Source organism: Chiloscyllium plagiosum, unplaced genomic scaffold, assembly GCF_037043375.1.
Source record: "Chiloscyllium plagiosum isolate Xiang-an unplaced genomic scaffold, Cpla_swu_hap1 HiC_scaffold_2, whole genome shotgun sequence".
NCBI lineage: Eukaryota > Metazoa > Chordata > Chondrichthyes > Orectolobiformes > Hemiscylliidae > Chiloscyllium > Chiloscyllium plagiosum.
In genome coordinates, this window is record NW_028270140.1 from 145,905,547 (window position 1) to 145,929,382 (window position 23,836).

The window sequence follows — 23,836 nt, forward strand, 5'->3', positions numbered from 1 at the left end:
ATCTTTTGATTCAGTTAGCTTAGCAAGGCAGGAATACGGCTTTTCACAGGGTGAGAAGCCATTTTAAACATAGTGTTAATTTGCAGCCTGAAGCCATTTTGTGATGTTACTCTGCACTGAGAAGCCATTTTGTGATGTTACTCTGCACTGAGAAGCCATTTTGTGGTTAATAAAAGCATGCATAAAATGGTTACTCCTGACAACAGTCTAATTCCTGATTTTGGATTCTTATCGCCAGTGTTTCTTTGGCCAGGTCGATGTTAATTGATGTGAAAAGGGCTGTAACATCAAAGAGGACCATTATTTCATCCTCTTCTATCTTGGTGTCTTTGATGGTCTTCAGGAATTCTTGGATGGAGTGAATGGAGTGGCGTGAATCTTCAGTTAGGTGTTTTAGATTTTGGTGGAGTTCCTTGGCTAGTCTGTGTGTTGGTGTACCAGGTAGGGAGACTATGACTCTGAGGGGGGCCCCAGGTTTGTGTATGTTTGGGTCTGAGGGAGGCCCCAGGTTTGTGTATGTTTGGGTCTGAGGGGGGCCCCAGGTTTGTGTATGTTTGGGTCTATGGGGGGCCCCAGGTTTGTGTATGTTTGGGTCTGAGGGGGGGGGGGGCCCAGGTTTGTGTATGTTTGGGTCTGGGGGGGGGGGGGGGGGGGCAGGTTTGTGTATGTTTGGTAATCTGCAGAAGCATGGTGTCTTGGACCCATCTGGTGTCATATTTTGGAAGTCTGTCCTGTTTAATTCTCCTGAGTTTTGAAGTCCTGTTAGAAAGGATGAGGTTCTGTTTAGTAGTTGTGGGGTCTGGTCTATTGCCACCTGTTGGTAAGTGTCAGTATCTGCAAGCAGAGCATTTGCCCTTTTAAGGTAGTTGGTTTTGTTTAAAATAACGGTCGTGTATCCCTTGTTCTGCAGGAATTATTTCATGTTTTTGTCATCTTTAAGCATTCCTGAGGTGTTATTTTCTTGAGCAATAAGTGTGTTTCCTTCCTTTTTTATTCAACGAGCTACATTGCACCTGCAGCACTCAAGAACTACGAAAAGCAGAAGAATATATGAATGCAACGGTTTCAAGAAAAATGGGTACCAATAAACTGATTCCACAGAAGTGAACCCAAACGAGCAGACACAATGCAACCAAAAACTATAGCCACATTTCCTTACATCAAAGACATATCAGAAATGACTTCCAGACTACTCAGGCTCTTTGGCATCATGGTAGCCCACAAACCTACCAACACGCTTAAACAGTTACTAATGAACCGAAAGGATCCACTAGATAATATGCGAAAACTAATGTCATTTACAAGATACCATGTAAAAACTGTAAAACACACTACATCGGACAAACTAGCAGGAAACCTGCCACCAGGATACATGAACACCAACTGGCCACCAAAAAACACGACCCACTCTCACTAGTTTCCATACATGCAGACAAAGAAGGACACCACTTTGACTGGGACAACACACACATCCGAGGACAGGTGAAACAAAGACACGCACGAGAATTCTTAGAGGCATGGCATTCTAATCAGAATTCCATCAGTAAACACATCGATTTAGATCCGATCTACCTGTAAATGACATCACCCACCTTAAGAAACCAAGACCTATAAATAGAGAGACGGGGCATACCACCAGCGCTTCACCAGAGACTCTCACTGATGGTGTTACCTGGCTATGGTGATGAAACGTCTGAAAAGAAACCTTCCAGCACAGCAAGCTAACTTGCATGCTTATCAACCTGAGCTACAAATCTTCTCCAAAATCGCTAATAGTATAAGATAGTGTGTGTGTGTGTGTGTTTATGTTAATGGCAGTGTAAGATTGTGTGAGCGTGTGTCCGTGGCACTGTAAGATTGTGAGCGTTTGTGACTATGTGCTAATGCAGTGTAAGATTGTGTGTGTGTGTACATGTGTGTGTGTGTGTTAGTGACAGTGTAAGAATGTGGTGTGATCAGATTTCATATTGAAACCAAACTGAGAGAAGATGTGATATCAGGGCAAGCAGCTGGTGAGCAGTTTAGTTTCCATTCCACAGGATATGATCCTCTGCTCTTTCCCATCCTTGGTTACCCTGGTGAAGGTGGTGGCAACTTTCTTCAAACGTTAGGCAGTCTTTGGACTGTAGGGATGCCCTTACTGCTGTTAGCTACCCATGTTCATTCTTTTATTTGGACTTTGTAATGGTTAATTACAACTGAATTGGTTGCTAGGCAATTTCAGAGAGTAGTTAAGAATTAACCATACTCATGTCAGGAATCACATGTGGGCCAGACCAGGGAGGGATAGATGATTTCCTTCACTCAAGCCCTAGTAATTTTAGATGAAGGTTAAGGCATGAAGATGGAAAACTAAACACATTGAAAAGGAGAAGGAAACATATCAGGAATGATGCTGAAACTAAACTCTTTTGGGTACATTTGGAATAAAATGTCCTACATTTTGAGCTTATTTTTTATTGTTGACAGTGCAGGTTTCAGTGTGATGCACTTTACAACAAAGCTTTGTCAGATAATCACACAAAACCTGGTCGTTAATGTTAGGCAACTGTCATTGCTTTAGGAGACACAGCACATAGAAAATGTTTATCTATCGGAGGCAGAGCAGAGAGAACTCATGGAACTGGAACTCTGACTTTAAGGGGCTTAAATAATGTGGAAAATGGGGATATCTGGCCTCTGCTGTCTAGAAGAGAAAGCCTTAGAGATGAGCTTATAGCAAAGAAAAAGTTTGTCAACAGTATTCAACCGATTGGTCCTGAAAAATGTTTATTCCAATTTGCTGGACAAATAATTTCAGAATTAAATTAGAAAAAAAAAATTAACCGATGAAAGAGATCTCTTCTTTACATAGAGCCATCAAGATTTGGATCAGACTCACTGATACAGTAGGCAACAAGACCACAGTAACATTGAAGACAGGTTTGGGGTGCCTCAGAAAGGACCAGGAAAGACAGTGGGAGAATTTTATTGCCTCCTCTTCCCTGGTGGAGGGCACATCAAATTCTTCCCATCTTTCAAAAGGGAATATGAGAAATCCTTGGAAAGGAGGATTTTGACAGGCTACGGGGAAGAGGGTGGGGAATTAGCATAGCTCTTGGTCAGAATGGCCTCCTGCTGTAGCATTCAATCCTGAGATATTGTGACTGTGAGTGTGATTATGGATGGAAGACGGTACAGATCATTCATTCATTCTCTGCTCTTGTTTGGAGCTCTTACAAGTGGATTCCATGTTGCTATCTCTTCTGACCAGGAACGTGAGCTTGCTCCGTGACTTTGTGGAGTCTGAGTTCTTTGTCATTGACGGTGACTCCTTAATGATGACATACATCCATGAGACTACCCTCGTCCCTGGGCAAAATTTACATTTCTTTTATCTGGTGGAGAGCTTCTTGTTTGACTTGACACAGAAGAAGGCAAAGTTTATCATTATGTTCTTTAAGGTAAGAAATGTGTACTTGCGTGGTTTTATATAAATAAGTGTGGACACAGTTCTGGGAACCGTATGAAGGATTTGCACAGGATTAGAATCTTACAGAATGAGGCCACTCAGCCCATAGTGCCTTGGCTACTGCTTTGCCTGCTCCCTTTCCTTAGGGTTGGAAAGGTTCACTTCAAAATATTCAAATGTTTCAGCTGCCTTCACAGGAAGGTAGCTTTTGAAAGAGTGCAAGGTTTAAAAAGACTAACCTTGAAATAGGCATTAAGAAAAAGCTTTCAGCAATTTACAGGGGTTTAATCAGGAGTTTAGCACAACAGGAGGAACCTTTCCAAGTTCAGAAGCTGCCATTTGAGAGCAAGAATACAGGCCAAGTGCAGGGAAATGGGGTTGGTGTGGATGGATATTTTGGTCAGCACGGACCAGTTTGGGTCAAAGAGCCTGGCTCTGTGCTGTAGGATTCTTTGACTCTATAACCCAGCTCTTTTCCCATATGCAGTGTTGACAGGAATGTGTTCACCGATGTCATTTCCAATGCCTAGGTCAATGGCAAGTGGTCCACTCAGTTTCATTCCTTTCTTGAGACTTTCGAGTGATTGAGCAGCCTTGCTGGGCCAGGTCAGATGGTAATTAATGACATTCCTGATGAAAGGCTTATGTCCGAAATGTCGACTCTCCTGCTCCTCGGATGCGGCCTGACCTGCTGTCCATTTCCAGCACCACACTCTCTATTCTGATCTCCAGCATCTGCAGTCCTCACTTTCACCTAACAAATGTTGGCGCAGCCAATGACACTGAATAAATAGCAAAAGGAAAAGAATCCTGATTTAACTAATCTTGGTTTTCCCCACCGTATCTTTATAGGATGCTGAATGTATGTGGAATCAAAGTTGCCTTTGCCTCTCTGTAAGGACTGCACTGATTCTCCACCTTCAACACAACACCAACATCCCAGTCCTTACAGACTTCTCGAACTGCTTTGATCCGAAATGGAAGGACTTTTTGGTTGAGAACCATCCGTATTTCGTGGTGATGTCAGACAAAGCTTTCACCAGTGGTTGGAGTAGCAAGTGTGCATCTGGAATGTTCCACATCTTTATGCTCCACACGCTAGGGGCAGGAATAAACATCGTCCTCTCTTCTGGAATGAGCTGGGACATTCTCCGAGTTTATGGGTATCATATTTGCAGCAGTTCATACCTGAGATCGAGTTTTCAGACGGTAAACAACAATTGTATTGAAATCTGGTCTTCCGGCTATTGGAAAGACATTGTTAAACTTGAAAGGGTTCAGAAAAGGGTGCTGCCAGGGTTGGAAAGTTTGAGCTATAGGGAGAGGTTGAATAGACTGGGGCTTTTCTCTCTGGTGTGTACGAGGCTGAGGGGTGACCTTATAAAGGTTTATAAAATCGTTAGCGGCATTGGCAGGGTAAATAGCCAAGGTTTTGTTCCTAGGGTGGGTGAGTCCAAAACAAGGCGGCATACGTTGAAGGTGAGAGGGAAATGATTTTCAAAAAGAACTGAGGAACAACTTTTTCTCACAGAGGGTGGGACGGGTATGGAATGAGCTGCCAGAGGAAGTGGTGGAGGCTGGTACAATTATAACACTTAAAAGGCATCTGGATGGGTATATGAATAGGAAGGGTTTGGGGGGATATGGGCCAAATACTGGCAAATGGGACTAGATTAGGTTAGGCGATCTGGTTGGCATGGACAAGTTGGGACCAAAGGGTCTGTTTCTGTGCTGTACATCTCTATGACTCGATATATATTTAACTTTCTATCTATTAATTACTAAGGGGATTGATATATATAAACAGGTCCATAACTAAATTAAGTTGTAAAGCCAAACGTGTACATATTTTTCATAAGGCCATAAGACATAGGTGTGGAAGTAAGGCCATTCGGCCTATCGAGTCCACTCTGCCATTCAATCATGGCTGATGGGCATTTGAACGCCACTTACCTGCACTCTCCCTGTAATCCTTAATTCCTTGCGAGATTAAGATTTTTTCAATGGGGAGAAAATGAGGTCTGCAGATGCTGGAGATCTGAGATGGAAATGTGTTGCTGGAGAAGCGCAGCAGGTCAGGCAGCATCTAGGGAACAGGAGAATCGACGTTTCGGGCATTAGCCCTTCTTCAGGAATGAGGAAAGTTTGGAAACTTTCCTCATTCCTGAAGAAGGGCTAATGCCCGAAACGTCGATTCTCCTGTTCCCTAGATGCTGCCTGTCCTGCTGCGCTTCTCCAGCAACACATTTCCATCTAAGATTTTTTCAATCTCTACCTTGAAGACATTTAATGTCCCGGCCTCCACTGCGCTCCGTGCCAGAGAATTCCACAGGCCCACCACTCTCTGGCTGAAGAAATGTCTCCTCATTTTCATTTTAAATGACCCCCTCTAATTCTAAGGCTGTGCCCATGGGTCCCAGTCTCCCTGCCTAACAGAAACAACTTCCCGGCGTCCACCCTTTCTAAGCCATGCATTATCTTGTAAGTTTCTATTAGATCTTCCCTCAACCTTCTAAACTCTAATGAATACAATCCCAGGATCCTCAGTTGTTCATTGTATGTTAGACCCACCATTCCAGGGATCATCCGTGTGAATCTCTACTGGACACGCTCCAGTGCCAGTATGTCCTTCCTGAGGTGTGGGGCCCAAAACTGGACACGGTATTCTAAATGGGGCTGAACCAGAGCTTTATAAAGTCTCAGTAGCAAATTGCTGTTCTCATTTTTCGACAATAGCCCAGTTCCCTCTTCACCACACTCTCTGGCTACACGTTTCAGATCCTAACCACACACCCTGCTGTGTGAACAGGTTTCTGCTTGAACCATCGTTATTTCTTTTGATAAGGACTTTCAATCTCTGACTTTACCTCCTCAAGCCTTCAGTTGGAGTTGTTTCTTTGTAGAAAGCTAGGGTATGCCACATGATGAAGCAGTGCTCACGGTACCTCTTGTGGAATAAGAAACTAGTTGTAGATAATGTGGTATTAAAAGATCCAGTTGGGTGACATAGTGGTTCAATTATTATCACATAGTGCCAGGAACCAGGTTCAATTCCACCCTTGGGCAACTGTCTGTGTGGAGTTTGCAAATCCTCCCCGTGTCTTCATGGATCTCCTCCAAGTGTGCTGGTTTCCTACCACAGTCCAAACTTGTGCAGGTTAAGTGGAATGGCCATGGGAAATTGCCCATAGCATCCAGGGATATATGCAGGCTAGGTGGATTTGCCATGGGAAATGCAAGGATGGGATGGGTCTGTCTGGGATGTTCTTTGGAGGGTTGATGGGCTGAATGGCCAGCTTCTACACTGCAGAGATTCTTTTATGGTTATTGCAGTTAGCTACTACATTCACAGGTACATCAGTGTCTGAGTTGCAATTAGTCTATTAAGTCACTGCAGGAGAGCATGTTTCTCATAATAGGTCAAGCTTCAAGTTATCCCAGTTAAGATGGAGTCTGAGACCTTTATTCCTTTAGGTCTATATGCGGTGATGACCTTGTGAAGATGTCTCTGAAAGGCATACTGTATTACTGACCATTAGGAATGACTTTCCCTATCTATTCTGTCATGACCCCTCATGATTTTGAATACCTCCAGTCAATATCTCCTTTGTATATGGGAGTCTGGATGAAGGGTCCTGCCTGAAACGTTGACTCCTCAGATGGTGCATGACCGGCCGTGCTTTTTCCATGTTTTATCAACTCTGGCTGTCCAGCATCTGCAGTCCTCACTATCTCCTATCACCTTTGTATATATTTGTTCTTGGGATGCAGACATCAATGGCTCGGCCAGCATTCAATACCCACTGCTCCTTAGGAGAAAGTGAGGACTGCAGATGCTGGGGATCAGAGTCAAAAAGTGTCACGCTGGAAAAGCGCAGTCGGCATCCAAGGAGGATAAGCCCTTCATCAGAAATTCCAGATATCTTACCTTAAGAAATTGGCGCTGATGTCTTCCTCTTCAGTTGATGGAGCAGTCTGAGAGAATTCAGTGACTGGTTTGGACTTCAGGAAGTCAATTATTACTTAGTATAGAAGAAGGAAAATGTCAAATATCCTGAAATATTTTTGCCTTTCCTTCTGCCTACCAGCCATTAAAGGACTGACCGATTGAATTATGTCAAGAGTGCGGTGCTGGAAAAGCACAGCAGGTCAGGCAGCATCCGAGGGGCAGGAAAATTGACGATTCGGGCAAAAGCCCTCCATCAGGAATGCCAGATCAAGGCTTTTGCCTGAAACGCAGATTCTCCTGCTCCTCGGATGCTGCCTGACCTGCTGCGCTTTTCCAGCACCGCACTCTTGACTCTGATCTCCAGCATCTGCAGTCCTCACTTTCTCCCAGCTGATTTAATTATGTACCTATTTGTTTATTAACCTGATGGATTATACATTTTCCACCAGGATGGTGTCGGACTGAACTCGCAGGAAGGCAGATGGGAATGTTCCCCTTTATCGGAACTTGAGTACAGGAGTAGTGGCTTTTCCTTCCAGTTGTATAGGAGCTTGGTTAGACCGAATCTGTGTGTAGTGTTAAACTCCTTATTTCAGCAAAGATATAATTGCCATAGAGGGAGTGCAGCAAAGATTCACCAGACTTGAAGAGAAACTAGGCATGTAGTCCCTACAGTTTCGAAGAACGCGAGATTAAAAATACAAAATAAATAAACAGTAGATTCAGGCAAGATATCTCTTCCTGTTGTGGTTCTGTTTGCCGAGCTGGGAATTTGTGTTGCAGACATTTCGTCCCCTGTCTCGGTGACATCCTCAGTGCTTGGGAACCTCCTGTGAAGCGCTTCTGTGATGTTTCCTCCGGCATTTATAGAGCCGTTTGGGAAGTCAGGAACAAGGGGACACAATTTTAAGCTAATGTAATTAATTTAGTTCTGAGAGAAGGAGAATTGTTCTTACTCAGAGTTATGAAAGTTTGGAATTCTCTCCCACTGAGGACTGTGGAGCTTTAGTCTTCGATTGTGTTTAAGGTTAGATAGATTTCTGCTTATCAGTGGCATACTGTGGATCGGATGAGTAAAAGACATCAAAGCGTGAGCAAAGCATTATCTTACTGAATGACAGGACACGCTGTATAAGCTGAATGACCTACTCCTGTTCCTATCTTCATATGAAAACTCTGATTTAGGAAAGTAAATTTTGTTTTATGTTTCACAGTTATCACGCAGTGTACCTTCAAGAGACATGTTCATGAAATTATCACCGTATCTGTGCATGTGACCTAAGGGGGTAAAGGTCTCAGACCCCATCATAACCTGAAGTGTGACACACTGAAGGGAGCCTACTACTGTCTGTAACTGAACAGCTCAGTATTAACCCAGATGCTGAAGTGTCTGTGCGTATAATATCTGTATATACCAGGACCTGTACTAAGTGTCTGTTGAATCTTTCAGTAACATGTTACCCATGCAGATTTTAATGTTATGGGAGCTAACAGAAGCATTGCCAATCAGGAGGTAAAACCTGGGTGGCAGCCCAAGATGGCAGGCTGCTTTCCTTAAAGAAGGCCATAAGACATAGGCAAAGGAACAGGGGTAGGCCATTCAGCCCATTGAAACAATCTAACAGCTTCATGGCCATTTTTTTTTTTCAGATATTAACATTCATTTCCAGCTTTGTTCATTCATGTTTTCAAGCTGGTGTTAAATCTGCCCACCCTGGGTCCATATCCCTCTATTCCTTGCATATTCATGTACTGATCTGAAAGCCCCTTAAAAGCCTTTATTGTATTGCCTCCAGCACCAGACTCCTACCACACGCTGTATAAAAAACCTGCCCCTCACATCTCCTTCCCCCTCTCACTTTAAATGGATGTCTCCTAGTATTGGACATTTCAACTCTTGGGGGAAAAAAACGTTCTGACCGTCAAACCTATCCGTGCATCTCATAATTTTATAAACTTCTATCAAGTCTCCCCTCAGCCTCCGCCGCTCCAGGGAAAACAACCTGAGTTTTTCTTGTCTCTCAGGCTCAAGTAAGTTGTCTCCTCTTTCTCTGCGCCGCAGTGTTGTGTTGTTCAGAATGTACATGCTTCAAGTGAACGTGTTTTTCATTGCCGAGCTGTCAAGTTGACTGGAGTTTTTCTTCGTTCCCTAATGCTGCAGCATGCAGTCGATTTAAAAAGTGCCCAGAAATGGCTGGTGCAAGTTGCCCCTTCCATCTACAATCAAGTGTTTCGTATCCCAAATAAAGAAAAACTGGTGAAACAAGTGCAGAAAGAGGTAGGATTGCTCTCCGTCTAACTGTGAAACATTGACTGAAGCATGAAAATTGTGTTATTTAAAACTAAGATCTTTTGCATCTGAGAAACGGCTCTTTTCTTTTCCCATATACTCTACGGTTGCTCCCATTCTTCTTCAACATTATCACTTGTTTCTTCATAACTCGCCTCAAATTTCTCTTGGGTGATCTTTGGGATATCCGAAGATCCTCATATGTATGATGCAAGTCCAAGTCTTTCTTTATAATTCTCTGTCAAGTTACATTCCTTCAATGGGGGTGGCATGGTGGCTCACTAGTTACCACTGCTGCCTCAAGGAAGCTGGGTTCGATCCCACTCTCAGACAATTATCTGTGTGGAGTTTGCACATTCTCCCCGTGTCTGCGTGGGCTTCCTCCTGGTGCTCCAGTTTCCTCTCACAGTCCAAAGATGTGCAGGTCAGGTGAACTGGCCATGGTAAATTGCCCATAGTTTTAGGTGCAATAGTCAGAGGGAAAAGGGTCAGGGTGGGTTACTCTTTGGAGGGTCGGTGTGGACTGGTGGGGCCGAAGGGCCTGTTTCCACACTGTAGGGAATCTAATATAATCTAAATTGCCAATTGCATCCAGGGATCTGCAGGTTAGGCGGATTGAGCATGGGAAATGCAGGGAGGGGGTGGGTCTGGGTGGGATTGTGTTTGGAGGGTGAGTTTAGACTTGATGGGCTGAATGGCCTGTTTCTGCACTGTAGGGATTCTATGAATTATCTTTCTGCATCTTTCAGTCTGTGTTTTGCTCTCATTTTCACACTTTACCTATTCCTTCATGGGAAATGTGTTGCCCATTCCTAATTGCCCATGAACTGAATAGCTTTCTAGGGTCATTTCATGGGGCAGTTAAGGAGCAGTCACATTCCTGTGGGTTTGGAGTCATGTGTAGGCCAGACTGGGTAAAGATGGCAGATTTCCTTCCCTGAAGGACATTAGTGAACCAGATGGGTTTTCCCAATTATTGGTGATGTGCAGAGTTATGAGAGGTTATCTGTGGTAGACAAGAGTGTGGAGTTAAGGTTAGAATCAAATCAACCGTGATCTTATTGAACGGTGAAGCAGTCTGAAGGGGTCTGAATGGCTTACTAATTTGCACAAATGACAGAGCCATGGTAAAATCATTGAGGTGGGCTTTTCAAGCAATTTGAACACATGGTCGCCAAAACATTAGCCTGGGCGCCTCAACTACTCACCCTGGGCCAATGCAGCAATGCCAATGCCACTCCGTCTGGTGGTAAGGCCAGTGTTTGTTGGCAGTTCTCAGAAAGTGCAGGTGTCAGTGAGGATTGGTAAACCTTTCTGTCGAACCTGTGTAGGGATACTCCACCTGAGCTTGCAAGGTGACCTCAAGCAGCAGCTTAGATGGAGGGATAAAGAGGAATTTCTTCCCCTTGAATATAATTGAGTCTGAATCGAACAGACTGCTGATTGAGAAGGCATTGCAGGGTTATGGGCGGCTGGGCCAGGCAAGTGGAGTTTAGGCGCTAATATATCGGGTGTGGTCCTACTGGTTGGCGGAGCAGGTTTGAGGGCCTGTTTCCATTCCTTATTGGTTTGTGTTCAGACTGGCTGGACTCATGCTCAGAACCAGCAGATTGCCTTCTGAGGAAAGTCTGGACAGGTTCAGCCACAGCGATAGCCGAAGGTACAGGGAGTGTTGAGGGTGCGGGAGAGGGGCTGCAGGAGCACTTGGAGGTTAGCAGCGTGGGCAAGAATGTGTCAGGTGGATTACAGTGTGGGAAAGTGTGAGGTTATGTACCTTGATAGGAAGATGGGCAGCACACTGGCTGAGTGGTTAGTGCTGGTGCCTCACAGCGCCCAGGGGACCCAGGTTCAGACTAACCTCCTCCAAGCCCTGTGCAAGTGCCCAAGGGCAGTCAACCTTGCCAGGTGAGAAACACAGCTGTAAGTGTCAGGTACAGCAAGATCCCATGAACAGAGACTTGACTGATCTCTCTTGGTGACTTTGTTGGAGGGATAAATGTTGTTGAGAGCACTGGGCAAGGACTCTCTTTCACTCCTTCGAGGCAATGTCTCGGCATCTTTGATGTTCCCCACAGGACACGAGGTGAATTTTGTCACCAAACTGGGTGAGGGGAATTGGTGGTGGTGGGGGTGTGGGGTGGGGGTGGCGGCGGGTGGGAATACCCTGGAATGTTTTGCCCGATTTCTTGATTTGGGAGCTTGAACCCAGAAGCATCTGATTCATTGTGGGGGCAGGAGCCTGGAGATAAAGCAGTCATCTCAATGGAATATTGCCCAGGAAAGACAAGTGGCTGTGTGAGACAGACAGGAAAGTATGATCAGGCTGGACACTTCATGTGGAGAAAAAGATAAGGTGAATGTTCTGTTTCCTTGATGCATCATTTATTTATTTAATTTGTTTAAAACTAGAGGGCTTGGTTTAGGGTGAGAGGGGACAAATATAAAAGGAATCCAAGGGGCAACGTTTTCACGCAGAGGGTGGTACGTGTATGGAATGAGCTGCCAGAGGAAGTGGTGGAGGCTGGTACAATTGGAACATTTAAAAGGCATCTTGATGGATATATGAATAGGAAGGGTTTGAAGGGATATGGACCAAGTGCTGGTAAATGGGACTAGATTGGGTCGGGATATCTGGTTGGCATGGATGAGTTGGACCGAAGGGTCAGTTTCCGTTCTGTACATCTCAATGACTGTGACTGTAATCTAATTTACTGCATTTGACTAACAGTGGGAGCACAATCTCTTTCACGCACATCAGTCAGAAACCGACACTCTGTATTCTTTCAGATTCAGCACAGCTTCTCCCAGCTGAAAGGTATATGGCCCCAGGGATCCGACATCAGCAGAATTCTTTGCGTTGTGTCCTGCTCAGTGGCTCTGAAGATGTACGCTCAGGAGTTGGCGATGGTTGGGTCTGCAGCCAAAAAAGGTGGAAAGGCAGAACCTCACGAGGTAACTCTGCCTTTCGAGACCTGTAATTATTGAGAAATATTTTTGGACCAAGAAGTTCCTCAAGGAGTGGTTGGCTTCCTGGATGGATAACTGGCTTTAAGAGGTTGAAACCACATTCACATGTTCGTGGAAAATGTCATTCATTCAATTAATTCATGGAACATGGGCATCCCAGGCTGGGCCAGCATTTATTGTCCATCCCTAACTGCTCAGAAGCATCCATTTTGGTCTGGAGTCACATGTAGACCACATCCTTGTAAGGATGGCAGACTTCCTTCCATAAAGGACCTTAGCAATCCAGATTGAATTCCAATTTCATTACCATGGTGGGATTCAATCCGCACAGGGAGTACTGCACCTAGTACTGGTCACCCGTAGAATGAAGAGTCAGAACCAGTGCAGACAAGGATGTCTAGACTAATACTTGGAACCAGCAGATTGCCTTCTGAGGAAAGGCTAGACAGGTTTGGCCTCAGTGACAGGCGAAGGTAGAAGTACTGCTGAGGGTGCAGGGGAGGGGCTGCAGGAGGACGTGGAAGTTAGAAGAGCGGGCAAAAAGGTGTCAGGTGGGTTACAGTGTGGGATAGTGTTAGGTTATGCACTTCGATAGGAAGATGGGCGCCACGGTGGCTCAGTGGTTAGCACTGCTGCCTCACAGCACCAGGGGACCTGGGTTTGATTCCAGCCTCGGGTGACTGTCTGTGTGGAGTTTGCACATGCTCCCTGTGTCTGTGTGGGTTTCCTCTGGATGCTCCGGTTTCCTCCCACAGTCCAAAGATGTGCAGGTTAGGATGGATTGGCCATGGGAAATTGCCCATTGTGTCCAGGGATGTGCAGGTTAGGTGGGTTAACCATGGAAAATATAGCTGAAAATGTGTTGCCCTTCTTCCGGAATGCCCGAATGTTTATGCCCGAAACGTCGATTCTCCTGTTCCCTGGATGCTGCCTGACCTGCTGCGCTTTTCCAGCAACACATTTTTCAGCTCTGATCGCCAGCATCTGCAGTCCTCACTTTCTCCCCATGGGAAATATAGATTAGGGGGATGGGTCTGAGTGGGATGCTGTTTGGGGTTGGTATGAGCCAGTTGGGCCGAATGGCCTGTTTCAAAAAGTGTGGTGCTGGAAAAGCACAGCCGGTCAGGCAGCATCTGAGGGGCAGGAAGGTTGACATTTCAAGCATAAGCTCTTCATCAGGAACATTCCTGCGCTTTTCCAGCACCACACTTTTTGACTCTGATCTCCAGCATCTGCCGTCCTCACGTTCTCCCTCACCTTCTATTCCCACACAGTTGGCATTCTATTGTTGCTGTGAATTGAGGCATAGTCTATTTTCTAAATGGGGAAAGGCTTTGGAAATCTGAAGCACAAAGGGACTTGGGATTTCTAGTTCAGACTCTCTTGAGAGTTAACATATAGGTTCACTTGGCAATTAGGAAGGCAAATGCAATATTAGCATTCAGTCCGAGAAGGCTAGAATACAAAAACAGGGATGTACAAAATCTGAGGCTATGGAAGGCTGTGGTCAGACTGCATTCGGAATATCATGAGCAGTTTTGGGCCCCATATCTAAGAAAGGATGTGCTGTGCTTGGATTTGAATTGGATTGAGTTGAATTTATTGTCACATGTACCGAGGCACAGTGAAAAGCTTTGTAGCATGGATAAGTAAATAATAGGTAAACAGCAGCAAAAACAAAAACACAGGTACAGGCGACTGTTAAGAGTTCGTGAGTCCATTCAGTATTCTAACAACAGTAGGGTAGAAACTGTTACAAAACCGGCTGGTGTGTGTGTGTGTTCAGGCTTCTGTACCTTCTCTGATGGAACAGGTCCAGAGGAAGTTTACAAGAATAAGCTCAAAAATGAAGGGCTTGTCATATATAGGGCGGTTGAGGATTCTGTACTCAATGGAGTTTAGAAAGATGACAAGGATCTGATTGAAACGTGTAGAACACTGAGAGGCCTGGATAGAGTGGACATGGAGAAGATGTTTCCACCAAGAGGAGACATTAGGACCCAGGGCACAGCCTCAGGCTGAAGGGATGACCCTTTAGAACTGAGATGAGGAGGAACTTCTTCAGCCAGAGGGGGGTAAATCTGTGGAAACTATTGCCACAGAGAGCTGTGGAGGCCAAGTCATTGAATGTCCTTAAGACAGACTGATTCCTGAAGAAGGGCTCATGCCCGAAACGTCAATTCTCCTGCTCCTTGGATGCTGCCTGACCTGCTGCGCTTTTCCAGCAACACATTTTCAGTTCAGAAACACATCAGCCATGATTGCATGGTGGAGTGGACTCGACAGGCCGAACGGTTTAATTCTGCTCCTTCATCGCAAAGACCATTCCCTCCGTGATTACCTGGTCAGGTCCACGCCCCCCTACAACCCACCTTCCCATCCTGGCACCTTCCCCTGCCACCGCAGGAACTATAAAACCTGCGCCCACACCTCCTCCCTCACCTCCATCCAAGGCCCTAAAGGAGCCTTCCACATCCATCAAAGTTTTACCTGCACATCCACTAATATCATTTATTGCATCCGTTGCTCCCGATGGGGTCTCCTCTACATTGGGGAGACTGGGCGCCTCCTCGCAGAGCGCTTTAGGGAACATCTCCAGGACACCCGCACCAATCAACCACACCGCCCCGTGGCCCAACATTTCAACTCCCCCTCCCACTCTGCCGAGGACATGGAGGTCCTGGGCCTCCTTCACCGCCGCTCCCTCACCACCAGACCCCTGGAGGAAGAACGCCTCATCTTCCGCCTCGGAACACTTCAACCCCAGGGCATCAATGTGGATTTCAACAGTTTCCTCATTTCCCCTCCCCCCACCTCACCCTAGTTCCAAACTTCCACCTCAGCACTGTCCCCATGACTTGTCCGGACCTGTCCGACCTGCCTATCTCCTTTTCCACCTATCCACTCCACCCTCTCCTCCCTGACCTATGACCTTCATCCCCTCCCCCACTCACCCATTGTACTCTATGCTACTTTCTCCCCACCCCCACCCTCCTCTCACTTATCTCTCCACGCTTCAGGCTCTCTGCCTGTATTCCTGATGATGGGCTTTTGTCCGAAATGTCAATTTTCCTGCTCCTCGGATGCTGCCTGATCTGCTGTGCTCTTCCAGCATCACTCTAATCTAGAATCCTTCATTTTATGGTCTTGTGGAGTTTCAAAGTCAGAGGTGACCTAATTGAAACATCCAGCACCCTGCGGGGACTTGACTGGCTGGATGTAATCTTCTGAGGAAGGATCACCAGACCTGAAATGATAACTTTGATTTCTCTCCACAGATGCTGCCAGACCTCCTGAGTTGTTCCAGCAATTTCTGTTTTTGTTTCTGATGGAGCGATGCTGTTCCCTCCTGCAGCAGCATCTAGAAATAGGTGTCGGAGATTAAAAAAGAGAGAGGCCAACCCATTTAAAACAGTGATGTGGAAATACATTTAATTGCTATCCTCAAAAGGCACTGGATGAAGAATTTTTAAATATTTTCACGGCAGCGGTAGATGGATTCTTGATTGCCAGTCTCTGTCCAAGGGTTCTCCACAGCAGATCAGCATAGGTGACCTCAACATGGCCTAACCACTGGAGCCCCTGCTTGGCACTAGACCACCACCCCACTCCACACCAGACCACTACCCTCCATTGTGCTCTGGAAAATTACACCCCCCTACTCCACACCGGACCACTCCTCTCCATTCTGCTCTGCAACACGACAGCCCACCCCACTCCACACTGGACCACTTTCCTCCATTCTGCACTGGAGAACGACACCCCCCACTCAACACCGGACCACTACCCTCCATTCTGCAATGGATCAGCACATCCCCCCCCACTCCACACCGGACCACTACCCTCCATTCCGCAAGGGATCGCTACAAACCCCCACTCCACACTGGACCACTACCTTCTGTTCTGCACTGGAACACTACACCCCCCCCCCCCACTCCACAGCGGACCACTACCCTCCATTCTGCACTGGAACACTACACCCCCCACTATGACACCGGACCACAAACCTCCTCTCTGCAATGGAACGCTACACACACCACTCCACACCCGACCACTACTCTCCATTCTGCTCCGGAACAGTGTCCCCCCACTCCACACCGGACTACTACCCTCCCTTCTGCACTTGGATACTACAACCCCCCAATTCACACTGGACCACCACCCTCCATTCTGCTCTGGAACACTACACCCCCCTACTCTACACTGGATACCCGGCCACCATTCTGCACTGGAACACTACACCCCACCCCCCCACTCAACACTGGACCACTACCGGCAATTCTGCACTGGAACACTACACCCCCCCACTCCACACCGGACCACTCCACTCCATTCTGCTCTGGAACACTACATCCACGACTCCACACCAGACCACTACCCTCCATTCTGCCCTGGAACACTACACAACCCACTCCACACCGGACCACTACCCTCCATTCTGCTCTGGAACACTGGACCCCCCACTCCACACCAGACCACTCCCCTACATTCTGCTCTGGAACACTGCACCCCCCACTCCACACCAGAACACTACCCTCCACTCTGCTCTGGAACACGACACCCCATACTCCACACCGGACCACTACCCTCCTCTCTGCAATGGAACACTACACACACCATTCCACACCCGACCACTTCTCCCAATTCTGCTCCGCAACAGTGCATCCCCCCACTCCACACCGGACCACTACCCACCCTTCTGCACTTGGATACTACAACACACCACTCCTCACTGGACCACTACCCTCCATTCTGCTCTGGAACACTACATCCCCCCACTCTACACCGGACCAGGACCCTCCATTCTGCTCTGGAACACTACACCGCCATACTGCACACCGGACCACTACCCTCCATTCTGCAGTGGAAAAGTGCACCCCCCTACTCCACACTGGACCACTACCCTCCATTCTGCTCCGGAACACTACACCCCCCACTCCACACCGGACTACTACCCTCCATTCTGCATTGGAACACTACACCCCCCATTCCACACTGGACCACAACCCTCCATTCTGCTCTGGAACACTACACCCCCCACTCCACACCGGACCACTACCCTCCATTCTGCTCTGGAACACTTCGCCCCCCACTCCACACCAGACCACTACCGGCAAATCTGCTCTGGAATACCACACACCCCCACTTCACACCGGACCACTACCCCCCTCTCTGCAATGGAACACTACACACACCATTCCACACCCGACCACTTCTCCCAATTCTGCTCAGCAACAGTGCATCCCCCCACTCCACACTGGACCACTAACCTCCCTTCCGCAGTTGGATACTACAACCCCCCACTTCACACCGGACCACTACCCTCCATTCTGCTCTGGAACACTACACTCCCCCAACTACACCAGACCACTACCTTCCATTCTGCTCTGGAACACTACACTCCCCCAACTACACCAGACCACTACCTTCCATTCTGCTCTGGAACACTACACTCCCCCAACTCTACACCAGACCACTACCCTCCATTCTGCACTGGAACACTACACCCCCCACTCCACACCGGACCACTCCCCTCCAATTTACTCTGGAACACTACACCCCCCACTCCACACCGGACCACTCCCCTCCAATTTACTCTGGAACACTACATCCCCCACTCCACACCAGACCACTACCCACCATTCTGCAATGGAACACTACACCCCCCACTCCACACCCGACCACTACTCTCCATTCTGCTCCGGAACAGTGCACCCCCCCACTCCACACCGGACTACTATCCTCCATTCTGCACTTGGATACTACAACCCCCCCACTCCACACCGGACCACTACCCTCCATCCTGCCCTGGAACACTACACAACCCACTCCACACCAAACCACTACCCTCCATCCTGCCCTGGAACACTGCACCCCCCACTCCACACCAGAACACTACCCTCCACTCTGCTCTGGAACACCACACCCCCCACTCCACACCGGAACACTACCCTCCATTCTGCTCTGGAACACCACACCCCCCACTCCACACCGGACCACTACCCACCATTCTGCACTGGAACACTGCACCCCCCACTCCACACCAGAACACTACCCTCCACTCTGCTCTGGAACACGACACCCCCCACTCCACACCGGACCACTACCCTCCTCTCTGCAATGGAACACTACACACACCATTCCACACCCGACCACTTCTCCCAATTCTGCTCCGCAACAGTGCATCCCCCACTCCACACCGGACCACTACCCACCCTTCTGCACTTGGATACTACAACCCTCACTTCACACTGGACCACTACCCTCCATTCTGCTCTGGAACACTACACCCCCCAACTCTACACTGGAGCACTACCCTCTATTCTGCTCTGGGACACTACATCCCCCCCACTCAACACTGGACCACCACCCTCCATTCTGCTCTAGAACACTTCGCCCCCCCACTCCACACCGGACCACTTCCCTCCATTCTGCACTGGAAGACTACACACCCCACTCCACACCAGACCACAGCCCTCCATTCTGCTCTGGAACAGTACACCCCACATTCCACACCGGACCAGTCGCCCTATTCTGCTCTGGAACAGTACACCCCCAATCCACACCAGACCACTCCCCACCATTGTGCACTAGAGCACGACACCCCCACCCAACCCCCCATTCCACACCGGACCACTACCCTCCATTCAGCACTGGAACAGTACACCCCCCCACCCAACACTGGACCAGTACCCTCCATTCAGCACTGGAACAGTACACCCCCCCGCCACACCACACGTGACCACTCCCCTCCATTCTGCTTTGGAACACTACTCCCCCCACTCCACACCGGACCATTCCCCTACATTCTGCTCAGGAACACTACACCCCGCACTCCACACCGGACCACTACCCTCCATTCTGTACTGGAACACAACACCTCCCACTCCACACTGGACCACTACCCTCCATTTGCACTGGATCAGTACAACCCCCCACTCCGCACCAGACCACTCCCCTCCATTCTGCTCTGGAGCAGTACACCCCACCCCACACCACACTAGACCACTGCCTTCCATTCTGCACTGGAACACTACACCCCCCACTCCACTCCACACCGGACCACTCCCCTCCATTCTGCACTGGGACACCACACCCCCCCACTCCACACCGGATCACTACCCTCCATTCTGCACTGGGACACCACACCCCCCACTCCACACCGGACCACTCCCCTCATTCTCCACTGGGACACCACACCCCCCCACTCCACACCGGAACACTCCCCTCATTCTGCACTGGGACACCACACCCCCCCACTCCACACCGGACCACAACCCTCCATTCTGCACTGGGACACCACACCCCCACTCCACACTGGACCACTACCGGCAATTCTGCTCTGGAACACTACACACCCCCACTCCACACCGGACCACTACCCACCATTTTGCACTGGAACACTGCACACCCCACTCCACACCAGAACACTACCCTCCACTCTGCTCTGGAACACGGCACCCCCCACTCCACACCAGACCACAGCCCTCCATTCTGCTCTGGAACAGTACACCCCACATTCCACACCGGACCAGTCGCCCTATTCTGCTCTGGAACAGTACACCCCCACTCCACACCAGACCACTCCCCACCATTGTGCACTAGAGCACAACACCCCCCCACCCCATTCCACACCGGACCACTACCCTCCATTCAGCACTGGAACAGTACACCCCCCACCCAACACTGGACCACTACCCTCCATTCAGCACTGGAACAGTACACCCCCCCCCCCCCCCGCCCCCACACCACACGTGACCACTCCCCTCCATTCTGCTTTGGAACACTACACCCCCCACTCCACAACGGACCACTAACAGCAATTCTGCACTGGAGCACAATAACCCCAACTCCACACGTGACCACTCCTCTCCATTCTGCAACGGGGACACTACTCCCCCCACTCCACACCGGACCACTCCCCTACATTCTGCTCAGGAACACTACACCCCCCACTCCACATGTGACCACTACCCTCCATTCTGTACTGGAACACAACACCCCTCGCTCCACACTGGACCACTACCCTCCATTTGCACTGGAACAGTACAGCCCCCCCAATCCACACTGGACCACTACCCTCCATTTGCACTGGAACACAACACCCCTCACTCCACACTGGACCACTACCCTCCATTTGCACTGGAACAGTACAGCCCCCCCCAATCCACACCGGACCACTCCCCTCCATTCTGCTCTGGAGCAGTACACCACACTAGACCACTGCCCTCCATTCTGCACTGGAACACTACACCCCCCACTCCACTCTACACCGGACCACTCCCCTCCATTCTGCACTGGGACACCACACCCCCCACTCCACACCGGACCACTACCCTCCATTCTGCACTAGGACACCACACCCCCCACTCCACACCAGACCACTCCCCTCCATTCTGCCCTGGAACACTGGCATTCCCACGGCTTGCTGCTGTCTTCACTTCAGAGGCTGGCAGTGGGAGGGCAGGGCTGGGTAGTCCGAGGCTGAGAGACGGGAGGGAAGAGAATGAAGACAAAAAAGAAAGGAGAAGAGGAACGGGCGGAGTAGTGGAGCTCTGGATGGTGTGTCCTACATTCCCGCCAACTTACCGCATGGCCACCATCCAGCTATCAACCCCACCGCCCTGCTCCTCGTTTTCAAATCCTCCCACCTATTCATTCACAAAACATGTTGCGCTAGCATTTACTCCCTGGAGGGCACCAAGTGCTTCCTCCACAGCCCCACAGCACCTTCCCCTGCCACCGCTGGGGTGGTAACACCTGTGCATTTACTTCCTCCCTGCTCAGTGTGCAATGGCCCAAACACACCGTCCAGGTGAAGCAGCACCTAACACAGTCTAGTCTACTACAATCGCTGCTCCCAATGCTGTCCATCTCTATGACTCTATGACTCTCTGTGGCCTGCTTTCCATTGGGGAAGTGAAGTTTAGATTGGGTGACCGCTTTGCAGAACATCAATGCTCTGCCTTCAACAAAGACGCTGAGCTTCCAGTTGCTGACATTTTAACACAGCACCCTGGTCCCCGGCAACATCTCTGTCTCCGGCTTGCTGCCGTGCTCCAATGAAGCTCAGTGCAAGGTGGGGGAACAACACCTTATTTTCCACTTGGGAACCCTGCAGCCTCTTGGATTCAATATCGAGTTCAATAACTTGGGGCTTGACCTCCCCCATGTATTAGCTTCCTACCCCACACACCAAGCCTTGTTATCACACAAAGCCTGCCATTACACACTACCTGTTATTAGTCATTAACAATCCCCATTAACAGTTATTCACCATCCAAACCAGATCGTTATCCACTTCTTCGTCTGTCCGACACTTCCTCTCTCTCTTCGGGCTCTATCCCCACCTACTGTTTATTCCTTACTAACCCCCTGCCTATAAACTCACATTTTCTGAGCTACCATCAGTTCTGAGGAAGGGCCACCAGACCTGAAATGTTAACTTTGATTTCTCTCCAGAGATGCTGCCAGACCTGCTGAGCTTTTCCAGCAATTAAGAAGGCATACGGTGTGTTAGGTTTCATAGGTAGAGGGATTGAGTTCCGGAACCGCAATATCATGCTGCAACTATACAAAACTCTGGTGCGGCCACACTAGGAATATTGTGTACAGTTCTGGTCACCCCATTACTGGAAGGATGTGGAACATTGGAAAAGGTGCAGAGGAGATTTACCAGGATGTTGCCTGGTCTGAAGGGCAGGTCTTATGAGGAAAGGCTGAGAGACTTGGGTCTGTTCTCATTGGAAAGAAGAAGGCTAAGAGGGGATTTGATAGAGACATAAAAGATGATTAGAGATTAGATAGGGTAGACCGTGAAAGACTTTTTCCTAGGATGATGACGTCAGCTTGTACGAGGGGCCATAACTACAAATTGAGGGGTGTCAGATGTAAGACAGACATCAGGGGCATGTTCTTTACTCAGAGAGTGGTAAGGGCGTGGAATACTCTACCTGCTAATGTAGTCAACTCAGCCTCATTAGGGAGATTTAAACAATCCTTAGATAAGCACATGGATGATGATGGGATAGGGGAACGAGCTGACAATAGTTCTCAGGCCGGTGCAACATCAAGGGTCGAAGGGCATCTTCTGTGCTGTATTGTTTTCTGTTCTATGTTCTGTTTTTGTTTCTGATTTGCGGCATCCACATTTCTTTTATTCAAGTCAACCACATTGGTGGGTCAGGAGTCACATGTAGGCCAGGCCAGATAATGACGGCAGATTTCCTTCCCTTAAGGACATTAGTGACTCAGATTAGTAGTGCTCACATGATCAGCATTTTATTCCAGGGTATTATCTGTATTAAAGTCCCCTAGTGTCCTCAACTTCATAGAGACCATCCTCTTCCAACTACCTTGAAGAAGTTCTCCTCCTGTGTCAATAAGAATCTCAGTATCTCCCTCACTGCACCCCCCCCCCCCCCGAGTCATCTCCTCTGCCCTGTAGCACCACCCTCATGACCTGTCCCACTTGTCAATTTTCCTTTCCACCAATCTGCTCCATCCTCCTCCCCGACCTATCACCTTTACCCCCACCTCCATCCACATGCTGCACTCTCAGCTACCTTCCCCCCCCCCCAGCCCCACCCACCCTCCCATTTATCTCTTCCCCCCCACCCCAAGGCTCCCAGCCTCATTCCTGATTAAAGGTTTTTGCCTGAAACGTTGATTCTCCTGCTCCTCGGATGCTGCCTGACCTGTTGTGCTTTTCCAGCGCTACACTAATCTTGACTCAGATGGATCGTGGCCAAATAATTCCCATGTTCCTAATAAAAACTTCCCCTGTCGCCACCTTCAGAAAGCAACTGAGGGTTGGCAATTTTGGTCACCTTTTCCAGTGATGTCCGAGCCTAAGACTACATAAAGGAGGTGGCTTCAAAATAAATGATTAGGCTGGCATGGATGTGATGGGCTGCATGGGTTGCTTGCCTTCCACAAGATCTCCAGTGAATTCCATTTGACACCTGCGCAGTTCTTCCCACAGAGCGCCCCCTTGTGAAACTGAGTTGGTCCGAGTGGAAAGTTGGTGGGACTTGGAACTGCTGTGTGTGTGTGTGGGGGTGAGACTTTCCAAGAAACATGAGGCGGAGATCAAGCGGTCATTCCCTGCAAAGCCGCAGAATATCTCCATGAATGTGTCATTCAGATCGGTCCTTTGTATCCAGGCGGATTGCAATAG

General features: G+C 48.6%; 1 protein-coding gene across 3 annotated transcripts in view; it reads left to right on the forward strand.

Annotated features, from left to right (window-relative positions):
• The window catches only part of LOC122539550 (putative ATP-dependent RNA helicase DDX60), a 167,207-nt gene that overhangs the window by 30,914 nt on the left and 112,457 nt on the right, over nt 1–23,836 (forward strand). For 2 of the 3 annotated variants that reach the window (XM_087974154.1, XM_087974160.1), the window contains exons 3-6: nt 3,254–3,443; nt 4,304–4,660; nt 9,562–9,678; nt 12,478–12,642. In XM_087974154.1, the coding sequence (XP_087830280.1) occupies nt 3,254–3,443; nt 4,304–4,660; nt 9,562–9,678; nt 12,478–12,642 (829 nt within the window). The remainder of the gene's footprint in view (nt 1–3,253; nt 3,444–4,303; nt 4,661–9,561; nt 9,679–12,477; nt 12,643–23,836) is intronic. The other variant, XM_087974161.1, reaches the window with a different exon arrangement.